At 44.5% G+C, this 14,623-nt stretch overlaps 1 protein-coding gene across 1 annotated transcript in view; it reads left to right on the top strand.

Moving 5' to 3' along the window:
* Positions 1 to 7,332: 7,332 nt before the first annotated feature.
* LOC120044050 (transient receptor potential cation channel subfamily M member 4-like) overlaps positions 7,333 to 14,623 on the top strand; it is a 51,043-nt gene continuing 43,752 nt past the window's right edge. Inside the window, exons 1-4 of the mRNA XM_038988641.1 lie at positions 7,333 to 7,338; positions 8,551 to 8,612; positions 8,741 to 8,918; positions 9,647 to 9,827. Coding sequence (XP_038844569.1) covers positions 7,333 to 7,338; positions 8,551 to 8,612; positions 8,741 to 8,918; positions 9,647 to 9,827 — 427 coding nt within the window. The remainder of the gene's footprint in view (positions 7,339 to 8,550; positions 8,613 to 8,740; positions 8,919 to 9,646; positions 9,828 to 14,623) is intronic.

The following is a 14,623-nucleotide window of genomic DNA, read 5'->3' as shown; positions in this document are numbered from 1 at the left end:
TCAGCAGCAGCAAGAGATGGAAAAAAATAGACTGAATGGTACATTGACAAAAAAGAAAAGGACCACGTACCTGTGTGAAGGAGGGCTATGATAGAGTAGCAGAGGCACACACGGTCTTATCTGATGACATGGAGTCTGAGCTTGCTAAACATGTCAAGAATGTCGCAGACCAGTTTTATGGAGAGAACTTGCCTACAAATTGGCACATCAAAACAACATCCCTGTCCCGGACAACTGGTCAAGAAATGGAAGGATAAGTGATATTGAACAGAGATCTACATATGAATGTAGGCATGCATTTAAGATATAAAATATATCACACCCCCAATCCATTAGTTAAACTTTGACCGACCAGCACCATCACCCACTGTCACAGAACACCATCACCCACTTACCCCAAGGTGGCTCAACTTACCCTTTCTCTATGCTCAACTTACCCCATACCTGGGGTCATTTTTTTTCAAGAGACTACTTTTGACAAGCTATGTTTTCAAAACTGTTATGTTTACATGAATTGCTCTTATTTCCAGGGATACACAACATCAAAAATTAATGTAGATACAGTGTCTTTGTTAGAAAGAATAGTATATTTCTCTTGACATAGTGATGCTGAATGTAAAAAATGGCTCAACTTACCCAACTCTCCCCTACATAATTGTGAGTTTGCAGTGTGACCTCAACAGCCAATAGTTCACCTTAAGGGACAAGATAGTACCTTTTATTATTAGTCCCTACCACGCTTTCACCTCCCCTTCGGTAATAAATCCTGTGGAACTTCTTGTCAGTAAGAGGCTGAAAGAAGGTGGAGTGTATCCAAGCTGTTTGCCACTCCCATCAAATCAAAGTTTATTTGACACATTCTTCATAAACAACATTGAAATGCTTACCTACGGGTCATTTTCCAACAACGCAAATAGAAATAATGACACAAGGAATGAATACAGTGAATTAATAATAACAATAACGAGTAACAATAACTTGGCTATATACAAGAAGTACCAGTACTGAGTCAATGTGCAGGGGTACAAGGTAACTGAGGTAGCTACAGTATGTACATATAGGTACAGTAGGTGTAAAGTGACTAGGCAACAGGATAGATAATAGACAGTAACAGCAGCATATGTGGTGAGTGTGAAAGTGTGTGGGTGTATGTGTGTGTTGGGGTGTCAGTATAATTTTATGGGTAGAGTCCAGTGTGTGTGCATAGAGTCAGTGCAGGAGAGTTAGTGCAAAAAAGAGTCAAAACAGGTCTTTTTTTTATTTAACTAGGCAAGTCAGTAAAATTTAACAATGATGGCCTACCAAACCCTCCCCTAACCCGGATGACGCTGGGCCAATTGTGTGCCGCCCTATGAGACTTCCGATCACGGCCAATTGTGATACAGCCCGGGATCGAACCAGAGTCTGTGGTGACACCTCTAGCACTGAGATGCAGTGCCTTAGACCGCTGCCCCACTCGGGAGGTAGTCCGGGTAGCCATTTGATTAGCTGTTTAGCAGTCTTATGGCTTGGGGGTAGAAGCTGTTCAGGGTCCTGTTGGTTCCAGACTTGGTGCACTGGTACCGCTTGCCGTGCAGTAGCAGAGAGATAGATGCTCTATGGCCTGGGATGATGCTCTATTGACAATTTGGAATAGGCACATTCAAACAAAGGTATAGCTGCGGTAAGTAGTTTTTGTCGACGTGGGGGGGGGCTAGACAAATATTTTTGTCATTGCTGGCGCTGCAGATGGATATATCGGTCTGCTAATACAGGACTATTAAAGGCCTAGTGCACTACATTATTGTTGTAATTTTTTTCTTCAGATTTTCAGGGGGTGTTGCAGCACCCTCAGAACCCCTAATTCACATGGCTATGAACAAAGGCGGAGAGTCGAAACCGAAAGCCAATCATTTTCACTGGTGCCCACTTGGGGTAGTGTCATTTTCAACCATATTATGTAAAAAATGTATTCAAAACAATATATAGTATGCCAACAATGCTAGCACTGTAAATGATCTTAATCTGGATAGTTTGTGCTTCTCACGGCTAATCTGCCGGAAGCCGCTGGTAATCAGCGTTCCACTCATACCTACCTTTCCAATATGAACTTTCCCAGACTCTTGAGAACAATGTGACTGAGGCCTGGAAGCAGAGGCTACTTTATTACAGGTGTTCATTTCCTATGATAAAATACCATGATTTGTTCATGTGTTCGGACCAAACAGCTAGCACGACAGCTAAAATAACTTCGGAAAATACGATTTCAGCTAACAAGAGAAGTATCAAACAAAAGAACTGCATTATGGCATTTACTCATCAACTATTTACATAGAATTTTGTCCACAAATGTACCCAATTTTCTAACTTACTTTACCTTTAATTTAACACTGAAAGTGTGGACCCATATTATAGACAATGGAACAGTGTTATAAACCGGGTAGTTTGGGTCCTTGATGCTGATTTGTCTGAAAGCCATGCTATATCAGACAATATACCATGGATATGACACAAAGTTACTTGTTTACTGTTCTAATCGTGTTGGTACCTAGTTTATAATCGCAATTTAAAAATAAAAAATAACATTTTATTTCACCTTTATTTAACCAGGTAGGCTACTTGAGAACAAGTTCTCATTTACAACTGCGACCTGGCCAAGATAAAGCAAAGTAGTGTGACACAGACAACAACACAGAGTTACACAAGGAATAAACAATAAACAAGCCAATAACACAATAAACAAGTCAATGACATAGTAGAAAAAGAAGAAAGTCTATATACAGTGTGTGCATGAAGAGGTAGGCAATAAATAGGCCATAGGAGCGAATAATTACAATTTAGCAGATTAACACTGGAGTGATAAATGAGCAGATGATGATGTGCAAGTAGAGATACTGGTGTGCAAAAGAGCAGAAAAGTAAATAAAAACAGTATGAGGATGAGGTAGGTAGATTTGGGTGGGCTATTTACAGATGGACTATGTACAGCTGCAGCGGTCGGTTAGCTGCTCAGATAGCTGATGTTTAAAGTTGGTGAGGGAAATAAAAGTCTCCAACTTCAGCGATTTTTGCAATTCGTTCCAGTCACTGGCAGCAGAGAACTGGATGGTAAGGCGGCCAAATGAGGTGTTGGCTTTGGGGATGATCAGTGAGATATACCTGGTGGAACGTGTGCTACTGGTGGGTGTTGTTATCGTGACCAGGGAAATGAGAAAAGGCGGAGCTTTACCTAGCATAGACTTATAGATGACCTGGAGCCAGTGGGTCTGGCGACGAATATGTAGCGAGGGCCAGCCGACTAGAGCATACAGGTCGTAGTGGTGGGTGGTATAAGGTGATTTGGTAAGAAACGGATGGCACTGTGATAGACTGCATCCAGTTTGCTGAGTAGAGTATTGGAAGCTATTTTGTAGATGACATCGCCGAAGTCGAGGATCGGTAGGATAGTCAGTTTTACTAGGGTAAGTTTCGCGGCGTGAGTGAAGGAGGCTTTGTTGCGAAATAGAAAGCCGATTCTAGATTTGATTTTGGATTGGAGATGTTTAATATGAGTCTGGAAGGAGAGTTTACAGTCTAACCAGACACCTAGGTATTTATAGTTGTCCACATATTCTAGGTCGGAACCGTCCAGGGTGGTGATACTAGTCAGGCGGGTGGGTGCGGGCAGCGAACGGTTGAAGAGCATGCATTTGGTTTTACTAGCGTTTAAGAGCAGTTGGAGGCCACGGAAGGAGTGTTGTATGGCATTGAAGCTCGTTTGGAGGTTAGTTAGCACAGTGTCCAAAGAAGGGCCAGAAGTATACAGAATGGTGTCGTCTGCGTAGAGGTGGATCAGGGAATCGCCCGCAGCAAGAGCGACATCATTGATATATACAGAGAAAGAGTCGGCCCGAGAATTGAACCCTGTGGTACCCCCATAGAGACTGCCAGAGATCCGGACAACATGCCCTCCGATTTGACACACTGAACTCTATCAGAGAAGTAGTTGGTGAACCAGGCGAGGCAGTCATTTGAGAAACCAAGGCTGTTGAGTCTGCCGATAAGAATACGGTTGAGTTTGAGTTTATTTTTACAGGGCCAGTGCACATTAATCAACGTTTCAGTAAAAGTGCCGGTTTTAGCCAGCCGGCTAATTTTCAACCGCAGTCCCTGGGCAGGTTATTAAAAACAATTACAATATAGACAATAGCAACATAGAACAAGACATAGCATACAGACATAGCAACATAGGACAAGCAAGACGTAGCATACAGACAGAGCAACATAGAACAAAAAGCAGTAAGACAAAATTCATAAAAGCAACGAAGTGTTTCCACACCTCACAAGTTACAGACAACAGACACGGAAAGCGGCAACACACAGCTAGGGACCATGTTCACAAATCTGATTGACCTTTAGCCATGTCTTCAAGCATTTTGTGAAAGTGTGATATGTGATGCAGTTATGTGTGTCTGATGGCAGTGTATTCCAGACATGGGAAGCTCTCACAGAGAAAGCGGATTTACTAAAGGTGCTTTTCCTTAGGGGAACTATAGTCACCTCTCATGGCAGACCTTGTAGATCTGCTGCCATATGTTTGGGTTTTCTGTTTAACAAAAGTACTGAGTGGAGGGGGAGCCAAGCCATTTAGGATCTTGAATACAAGACATGCGTCGGTGTATTGCACAAGATTTTCCCAACTCAGGAGCTCATGCTTTCTGAGGATGTGACAGTGATGATGGCTATTGGGCTTCCTATCAAGCACTTTGAGAGCCTGTTTGTAGACAGACTGAATAGGTCTTACTGTTGTACAGCAAGCTTGGGCCCAACTAGTCAAGCAGTATGTTAAGTGGGGGAGTATCATAGATTTGAAGTACAGTTTTGCTACCTCTGTAGTCAAACAATTTCGTATAAATCGGAAATTAGCTAGGTTGAATTTGGTTATTTGAATTACCTTTTTCACATGCTTTTTAAAAGAGAGGTTGGAATCAAGTATGATGCCAAGGTACTTAAAATCAGATACCACCTGGAGCTTCTCCCCTGACACATAGACATCTGGCTCAGTAGCATCTGTTGCCCTCTTTGTGAAGAACATGCAAACAGTTTTTTTCACATTGAGATGCAAACACGAGTCACTGAGCCACTTTGTAACCTGGACCATTACAGTAGTGAGTTCTTGTGCAGCTTGTTGTTTGCTCTTTGCATGCACATATATCACTGTATCATCTGCATACATTTGAACTTCAGACCCAGTACAGACAGAAGGCAGATCATTAATGTACAGGCTGAACAGGAGGGGCCCCAGTATTGACCCTTGGGGCACACCCACATCATAGCTAAGAGTGGGCGACAGCTCATTGCTCACTCTGACACACTGAGTTCTGCCTTCAAGGTATGATTTCATCCATCTCAAGGCATCGGGGGAAAAGTTGAACTTGGACAATTTTGTGATGAGAATCTCATGGTTAACAGTATCAAAAGCCTTCCTTAGGTCCAGAAACACAGCCCCAACAACGCCCCCTTTGTCCATCTTGGACTTCACATTTTCCAGAAGAAAGCAGTTGGTGATTGACAGAGTCGAAAGCCTTGGCCAGGTCGATGAAGACGGCTGCACAGTACTGTCTTTTATCGATGGTGGTTATGATATCGTTTAGTACCTTGAGCGTGCCTGGGTTATACCCTTGACCGGCTCGGAAACCGGATTGCACAGCGGAGAAGGTATGGTGGGATTCGAAATGGTCAGTGATCTGTTTATTAACTTGGCTTTCGAAGACTTTAGATAGCCTAGACCCAAACTGTTACAGATCTATATCCATCCTGCCCTGCCTGTCACCCCCTTTGAAGAGGGGGATGACCGCGGCAGCTTTCCAATCTTTAGGGATCTCGGACGATACGAAAGAGAGGTTGAACAGGCTGGTAATAGGGGTTGCAACAATGGCGGCGGATAGTTTTAGAAAGAGAAGGTCCAGATTGTCTAGCCCAGCTGATTTGTACGGGTCCAGGTTTTGCAGCTCTTTCAGAACATCTGCTATCTGGATTTGGGTGAAGGAGAAGCTGGGGAGGCTTGGGCGAGTAGCTGCGGGGGGGGGGGGGGGGGGGGGGGGGGGGGGCTGTTGGCCGGGGTTGGAGTAGCCAGGAGGAAGGCATGGCCAGCCGTTGAGAAATGCTTATTGAAATTTTTGATTATCATGGATTTATCGGTGGTGACCGTGTTACCTAGCCTCAGTGCAGTGGGCAGCTGGGAGGAGGTGCTCTTGTTCTCCATGGACTTTACAGTGTCCCAAAACCTTTTGGAGTTAGAGCTACAGGATGCAAATTTCTGCTTGAAAAAGCTAGCCTTTGCTTTCCTGACTGACTGCGTGTATTGGTTCCTGACTTCCCTGAACAGTTGCATATCGCGGGGACTATTCGATGCTATTGCAGTCCGCCACAGGATGTTTTTGTGCTGGTCAAGGGCAGTCAGGTCTGGAGTGAACCAAGGGCTATAGCTGTTCTTAGTTCTGCATTTTTTTGAACGGGGCATGCTTATCTAAGATGGTGAGGAAGTTACTTTTAAAGAATGACCAGGCATCCTCAACTGACGGGATGAGGTCAACATCCTTCCAGGATACCCGGGCCAGGTCGATTAGAAAGGCCTGCTCGCAGAAGTGTTTTAGGGAGCGTTTGACAGTGATGAGGGGTGGTCGTTTGACCGCGGACCCATAGCGGATACAGGCAATGAGGCAGTGATGGCTGAGATCCTGATTGAAAACAGCGGAGGTGTATTTGGAGGGCAAGTTGGTCAGGATAATGTCTATGAGGGTGCCCATGTTTACGGATTTAGGGTTGTACCTGGTGGGTTCCTTGATGATTTGTGTGAGATTGAGGGCATCTAGCTTGTAGGACTGCCGGGGTGTTAAGCATATCCCAGTTTAGGTCACCTAACAGAACGAACTCTGAAGCTAGATGGGGGGCAATCAGGCGGCAACAGTGACAGACTTATTTCTGGAGAGATTCATTTTTAAAATTAGAAGTTCAAACTGTTTGGGTATAGACCTGGAAAGTATGACAGAACTTTGCAGGCTATCTCTGCAGTAGATTGCAACCCCTCCCCCTTTGGCAGTTCTATCTTGACGGAAAATGTTGTAATTGGGTATGGAAATCTCAGAATTTTTGGTGGCCTTCTTAAGCCAGGATTCAGATATGGCAAGGACATCAGGGTTGGCGGAGTGTGCTAAAGCATTGAGTAAACAAACTTAGGGAGGAGGCTTCTGATGTTAACATGCATGAAACCAAGGCTTTTTCGATCACAGAAGTCAACAAATGAGGGTGCCTGGGGTTGGGGCCTGGGTTTACCTGAACATCACCCGAGGAACAGAAGAGGAGTAGGAGAAGGATGAGGGTACGTGCAATAAGGCACCTTGGGGGTTTGTGATGAATTGCCAATATACCACGGCTAAGGGCTGTATCCAGGCACTCCTTGTTGCGTCGTGCTAAGAGCAGTCCTTAGTTGTCGTATATTGGACATATATACCACACCTCCTCGGGCATTATTGCTGAAATATAACACTGTTGATTCAGCACTGGAGAATATGCTGTGTACAATGATGAATCCACCTGTGCTATCTTAGTGACATTATTTAAATATTGTAATGCAGGGCCTTGTTATATTGGAGTCGTGGCTTAGTGGGGGCGTGGCTTTTAGTTATTTTTTTATCGAGTTGGGAATTTTTATTCACCCGCAACCTGCATTCTGAATGACAGTCCGTGTTAGGAACCTTGGAAAAAACATATCTATTTTTGTCCTTACTGATATTAGCCCATGCAAATGCATTGAATAACAGATTTACTACATGGAACAACAGATATTCCCCCCAAAAAATCTAAAGGAAGTTTGTTCTGAAGTGTCTGTCTTATCTGATAGATATACATTTATAAGAACGATCAGGATTTTTTTTTAACATGTATTTAACCCCTTATTTTTGGCACTAAACAGTCCCAATATATATACAGTACTTCCATTCATTTTTTTCAACTGCTACTGGGGGACATTCAGATGAGTCTCACCTTTCCACATATTAATGTGTATCCCAAACCGTTCAGACGCTACAGACAGAAGTTGGCCGATCGGCTGTACCGACTTCAGACGAGTCCCAAGACGCTTGTGGGTCGTAGAACAGAGCACATCGTGTTCATGAGAGTCTCATCTTTCCATAGAGGGGTTGCTACAGACGATTTTGTGAGAAGACAGATTTTCAGGAAGTCTCATGAGCAGACAAACACCGTAATAGCACTGTCACTTTTCACCGCAGATGCGGAGGTGAGACAGCTTAAACCGACAGATTTTTATGGGATTTTTGTATTATGCTAATTAGATTTCCACGGGGGCACGGACATCAACCTTAGGGGGTGAAAGGCCTCAGGCGGCCCCTAAAATCCTTAGCAGCCCTTGAACAGTAACATGTCCATGCAGTCCACACACAAACACACACACTTTCGTACAATGTGTATGATGACTTGGCTTTTTGCTAATTGCTACTATACATCCAGTTTCACCTAAAATTCAACATCTGTAGCTGAGATAGTTACTCTTAATCAACTCTTTCTCTCCCAGAGCTGGATCCCCAACATCATCAGGAAGAGAGTATGCACCACATTCGTAGAGGACTCTTTAAGGTACAGCCTCTCTCTTGGTCACTGAGTTGTCCCTTTATCTGACACAATATAGTTACAGTTACAATGCAAAATGTGTCTGGTCTATGCAAAGCAAATGTTGTGTGTGTGTGTGTCTCTCTCCCTGTCAGCAATGGGGCATTGTGTCAGTGTGGGGGCATGCGGGAGACTCACGGCTCCAACGCTACGGGAGACTATTTCGGAGCCGCCATCGTCAGCCAGTGGGACAGCTCCCAGCACTCTTCAGAGTACCCCACCGACGCCTTCGGAGAGCTGGAATTCGCAGGGGCTGGCAGGAGACACAGCCATGTGAGTAACACACACATGTAAGAGCATGCACATACCAACATATGCACACACGTGCGTGCATACACTTGCACATATGCAAGCACACACACACTCATGCAAGGGCAAACTAACACACACACCCACACAACACTGGTGTCTTGGGTTTGGCCTCTGGCCCTTGTTGATGACCTCATGGAGGACGGTGTGTTTATTCAGCCGTCTCACACACTCAATCAATCAGCCCAGGGTATTACTAAGGTATAAATAACATTAGGACACACACACACATATCTGTCAGTATTGTGACTGGCTGATTCATGAATTAGGTAGCTGGCTTAGTGCCTGTCAACTCATAACTATCAATTGACTCAGCTATGTTATCACATGATCCTACTGAGAGATTGAGTTCATGCTAATCTCATGATGCTAATGAATACGTCACATAGCCATTCATTGACACTAAATGACAAATATGTGAATGTAGTTAATTTCAGTCTTTTGCTCATCTACATCAAGTCTGGTTGGGCTGTATGTTGCAGAACGTCTGTCTGGCATTCTATGGAACCGTGGCATGCGGAATGTTCTCACCTGTACTGATATCTCTTCACTATCGATTAGCTACACCATATAGGCAAAACAAGCAACTAGCAAGCAGCACTTTATGTAGCCTCTTGAGCATCATAACTTTGTGTGGCGATACTCATTGACCCTTCCCCACCCTCTTCTCCTTTTCTCTTCCTATTGGTCAGTTCTTGCGTCTGTCATGTGACACCCCACCTCAGATCGTGTACAGTCTGATGACGGCCCATTGGGGGGTGCCCTCCCCCAACCTGGTGGTTTCTGTTGTGGGGGGTGGGGGGTGCGAGAAGGTCAAGACCTGGGTCAGGGAGGTGCTGAGACAGGGGCTGGTCAAGGCGGCACAGAGAACCGGTGAGACACACACACACACATACACACAAACAGACATACCATGGTGTGCTGTGATTGAGGCTGGTCAGAGCACAGCTGAGGACAACGCCCACTCTGTTTCATCTATTTGTTTAAAAGATAATTAATTCATACACTCTTAGAAGTAAAGGAGCCTGGAAGAACCTTTTGGGATTCCAGAAATTGCCACAGAGGGAACCTTTCCAGTTCAAAAAGGTTTCTTGAGGAACCCTGTGTAAAGGTTCAAACTGGAACCTTTTTGTAATGTGGCTTTCAGATAGTTATTTTTGGTCACCTGTTTGAATACATGTCATTATTGTTCATCATGTTAAGTTTGTACACTGAAAATTGACATTTTCCTTAAATGCTTCCTGATGACCCCCATTGGGAGGAGGACCTCCCGTCCTATGATGATGGGATAAGACCCCACTACGCAGGAGAGGAAGAGGAGATGGAAGATGGGGCGCAAGCCGACAGATCATCTTCCGTCCTTAGCGGGCATCGATAGCGGACGACAAATATTCGCTGCTCGATGTCTGCAAATGGGCAGCGGCTAGACTCAACATTGAGTGGCCCGAACCCGTGGGAGACTGAGACACAGAGGGGGACTTTTATGATGAGAGGCATCTCCCCTCTCGTGCTGTCCCAGGCAAGCAGCTCTGGTAGCACTTTATTTGGATAGTCCATCTGTAGAGGCTCTACAGGCTATCAATAACATTTCAACTAATTATCTACTAATCCTAGCTCTAATCCTAACTTTAGCCCTTATCCTAACCTTAAACTTAACCCTTACCCTAATCCGTATTCTATACCTAACCCTAACCTTAGCAAGCAGTTGCTTATCAACAGTTTGTTGATAGTATGACCATCTGTAGAAAATCCGGACTATGCAAATAAAGTGTGACCGCAGCTCCTCTCGGCTGTCCCAGCCTACTTGCCGGAACCAGCGCTACTGGGTCAATCCCCTTACCTCCAGGGTCCAAACCAGGCATTTTTCCAACATGGAGGTCAAGGACATGGAGGACCTGGGTATTTGAGCTTTCACTAGCCAGCCACCTCAACCCCAATGCCATCACAGATCTCAACCTCCGTGCCTCTAGAGGCGCCATCCAATGCTGTGGCCGCGTCATGAATCTTGCGGTGGTAGGAAAGAGAGCCTTGTGCCTCAACCGGTCCGTTCTATCCGACAAGGACAAAGAAGACTTCCTTGAAACTCTAGTAGTGCCTAAGGTACTGTTTGGGCCTTCTGTTGCCACCATGCAGCAGAAGTGCAAACTCTGCAAGAAGGAAAGTCAAGCCTTCAACTTCTGTCTGCCCTGTCGACCCGGGAACTGTGGCAATCCGGGCTAGCCCTCCACCAACCTAGGTGGGGAATGGGGAAGCCCCCAGAGACACAGCATGTGACACTGGGGCAAACGGCCATCCCCTGCAGCCACGTCCAAGTCTGGTTCTCCTACCAGGAAGAAGGGGTGTCAGACTTATGGGTACGCCCCCTGCGGAAGAGAGGGGCAGTCAACGAGGCATTCGGTTCCCTGCACTGTTCCTTCTTGGGTGGAGCACAGACTGTGCTCCACCCAAGGGAGATCACTCTACCCCCGGGTGCCCTCCGTGCCACAGCTCTCCCCTCCACTCGTTCGTTTTCAGCCGAGGCAGGAAGACAAATTGCCAGTTGCTTCAAAGCACCGTCACCAGTTCCCAGTGTCACTACACTCTCTTTCAATAAAACACCTGTCACAACCAGGCATCTTGCCAAGGAAACAGAGCAGAAATACAATGCACCACTGGTGAGCGAGAGTCAGCCTCCCCGTTGGCTACTCGCCGAGAGAGTAGACAACTGGCGCGCATGTGCAGTCAAGCCTTGAATCCTATCCACAGTTACCAAGGGCTACAGACTGCAGTTTGCAATGAGACCTCCTGCCTTCAACGGCATTCTGGAAAGGTATACCGAAACTTCTGTACTTTTTTTATACTAGAACATGGTACTAGAATTTTTCTAAACCTTTGGTACTTCTGTCAAATGTCTCATGTCATCTACTGATTGAGAGAGGATCAAGTCTCTCTAGCAGCGCTGCCAATGTCCCCTTATAGGGTGAGCGCATCGTGCCTGCTCCACCTAGTCATTGTTAGCTCAAGCCTGTCCCAAGGAACCACTGTACTCACTGGGAGTCTGGGCTGCGTCATGTTAGCTCCCCACTCATGCTGCACAGACGTTAACACACTTCAATAATGCTACACGGCATGTAGAAATGTTTCAACTGTTAATTACTGTTCACAAAACAATGTCCATTACAGGCTACAACACTTTACAATGCAAGAAGATACCAGTAGCTTCCAGCTTTGTAGGTTAACTTTCCTTGCTAACTTACAACTGAAGCTAACGTTAATTCACTACCCTAGAACTTTTTAAAGTTCACTACAAATCGTGATATTAATTAAATAGTGATCCGTTCTGACTACTACATTTGTCTTCACACAGGACCACGTGCTGACACAGACCAATCACAGGCCGGCAGGCTACGAGGAGGCTTATGCCCGGTTGGGTTGACTCTCTCAGGCAGGATGAAATCGACTACATCGACCATGATCCTTTGCTAGTTACGGCCACTTTCACCATGATCGTTAGCGATTTTGTTTTTGGTTGCCATTCAGCCCCATTCAGCAATATGGCGCGCATCGAATTCAAATACTTTCGGCTTCATGCGCCATCGGGAGTTATCTATAGGGATACGTGGATGACATCAACGCTATCACTATCTACTGGTTTTAATGTCTATGCCCTCACCTCCCGTCTCTCTCACTGTGTGTGTGAATGATGTCATTAGGTCTTAGAGACAGCGCACACTTTTATAAAAGAAGAGATTGCTTCTTCTATGCAAATGTTGTTGATCAGTACAATAACATAAGTCCCAAATGGAAAGGAAATAGATACTTTTTCGTCTGTAACCCCATGAAATCAGCCAAAACAAGCTGAATAACTCAATACATGAACACACTCCTATTGAAAATGCATTCACCTGTATTGGGCTCCCGAGTGGCACAGCGGTCTAAGGCACTGCATCTCAGTGCTTGAGGTGTCACTACAGTCACCCTGGTTTGATTCCAGGCCCGGCCGTGATTGGGAGTCCCGTAGGGCGGCGCACAATTGGCCCAGCGTTGTCTGGGTTTGGCCGGTGTAGGCTGTCATTGTAAATAAGCATTTGTTCTTAACTGACTTGCCTAGTTAAATAAAGGTTCAATCTGGATTAACCCAGTTTATCAATAGCAGTTTACAATTAAATTCAATTGCCATTATGTTATGTAGTTAGCTTGTAAACAAAGTCAAATTGATTATATGATGGTATAATTGATTAATTAATGCATACATGGCTATCTTTGAAAAATGTACGTAATGTAATATTGACCTCAAAAGATCTATCTGGATCAAGTGCCATTCTGTCACTTTGTCTACCTAATTTTCCTTTTTTGCCGTGCTATCGTTTTGGTGTACTAAACCTGATATCAAAGTCAAATTATGTCGAATTCTGGTTTTGTGACAACACTACTTGGCACGCAGTAGTGTCAATCGGCAGGTTTGCACTTGTTCACAGCCTAGCAAAGGAAATTATTCTGTGGAGCAAAACTCATCAACTTTCCTTATGCATGACTCATGTCCTTGGTGCACTAAATGTAGGAGTGGACTTATTGTCCAGAGGGAATCGAGAAGAAATGCAGACAAGTATCCATAGATCTCTTTGCATCGCATGAAAAGGCACATTACCCGTATTTCTTTGCGATATCAGGTTATGCACCTCTAGGACTGGACTCTCTCATTCTGCTCTACGCGTCTCCCCCTACAGGACTCATACTCCCCAATAGGACTGGACTCTCTCATTCTGCTCTATGCTTTTCCCCCTACAGGACTCATACTCCCCAATAGGGCTGTGGCGGTCAAGACATTTTGTCCGCCTGTGATTGTCAATCAAATAACTGTCGGTCTCACGGTAATTGATCATTAATTAACATAAACACATTTAGCATCTCCTGGCTTCCTACAAGCCACTGATGGAGATCTTTGGAACATCTACATTTTAAAAAGTCTAATAAATCCATGTAATATAGCCTACACCATCACAATAAATCCATGATTTATTTTAGACAGGTCTAAAGAAACATGATATGAAGAAAATGTAGTGTATTTCAGAACAGAATAGCATACTCTGAGTTTTTCTGATCTGGCTATGCCATATGGCTGTGGGCTACACTAGTTCATTTAGCAGACAAGATTAGCTTAGAATTCCATGGCATTATTTTATAGTATGAAGAATACAATTGAACAAAGCTGAATAAAATAGAAAGGATATTTTCTCCAAACAATTTGAGGGAGTGCACACATGCAGCTATTCTGTGTAGAGAGGTTAACAAAGAAATAGTCCTATATGATCCTATATACTCCTATATGATTAATTTAGAGCAGTGGTTCCCAACCAGGGGTACTAGGACCCCTGGGGGTACTTGGCCTATCCACGGGGGGTACTTGAGAAGACTCATGAGACCATAGACCTACTGTTAAAATGCACATGAGGGGGTACTTCAGGGGTACCCCGAGCAGAGCAAAATTCAGTTGGTGGTACATTATCCGAAAAAGGTTGGGAACCACTTATTTAGAGTTATTAATGTAACTTTAGTTGTTCTACAAATGTTGGGCTATATGTTTAGATTTTTAATACATTGCAAGGCTGCATGATGCGACTCTAATGATGATTTGAAGGCTTTACACACTTCATCATTCTCTCATTCACAATTTGAGAAGCACTTGATAA

The sequence above is a fragment of the Salvelinus namaycush genome, chromosome 3 (genome assembly GCF_016432855.1).
Source record: "Salvelinus namaycush isolate Seneca chromosome 3, SaNama_1.0, whole genome shotgun sequence".
In the NCBI taxonomy this organism is placed as follows: domain Eukaryota; kingdom Metazoa; phylum Chordata; class Actinopteri; order Salmoniformes; family Salmonidae; genus Salvelinus; species Salvelinus namaycush.
The sequence above is the reverse complement of the archived record's forward strand: the minus strand, read 5'-3'. Positions and strand labels throughout refer to the sequence as shown.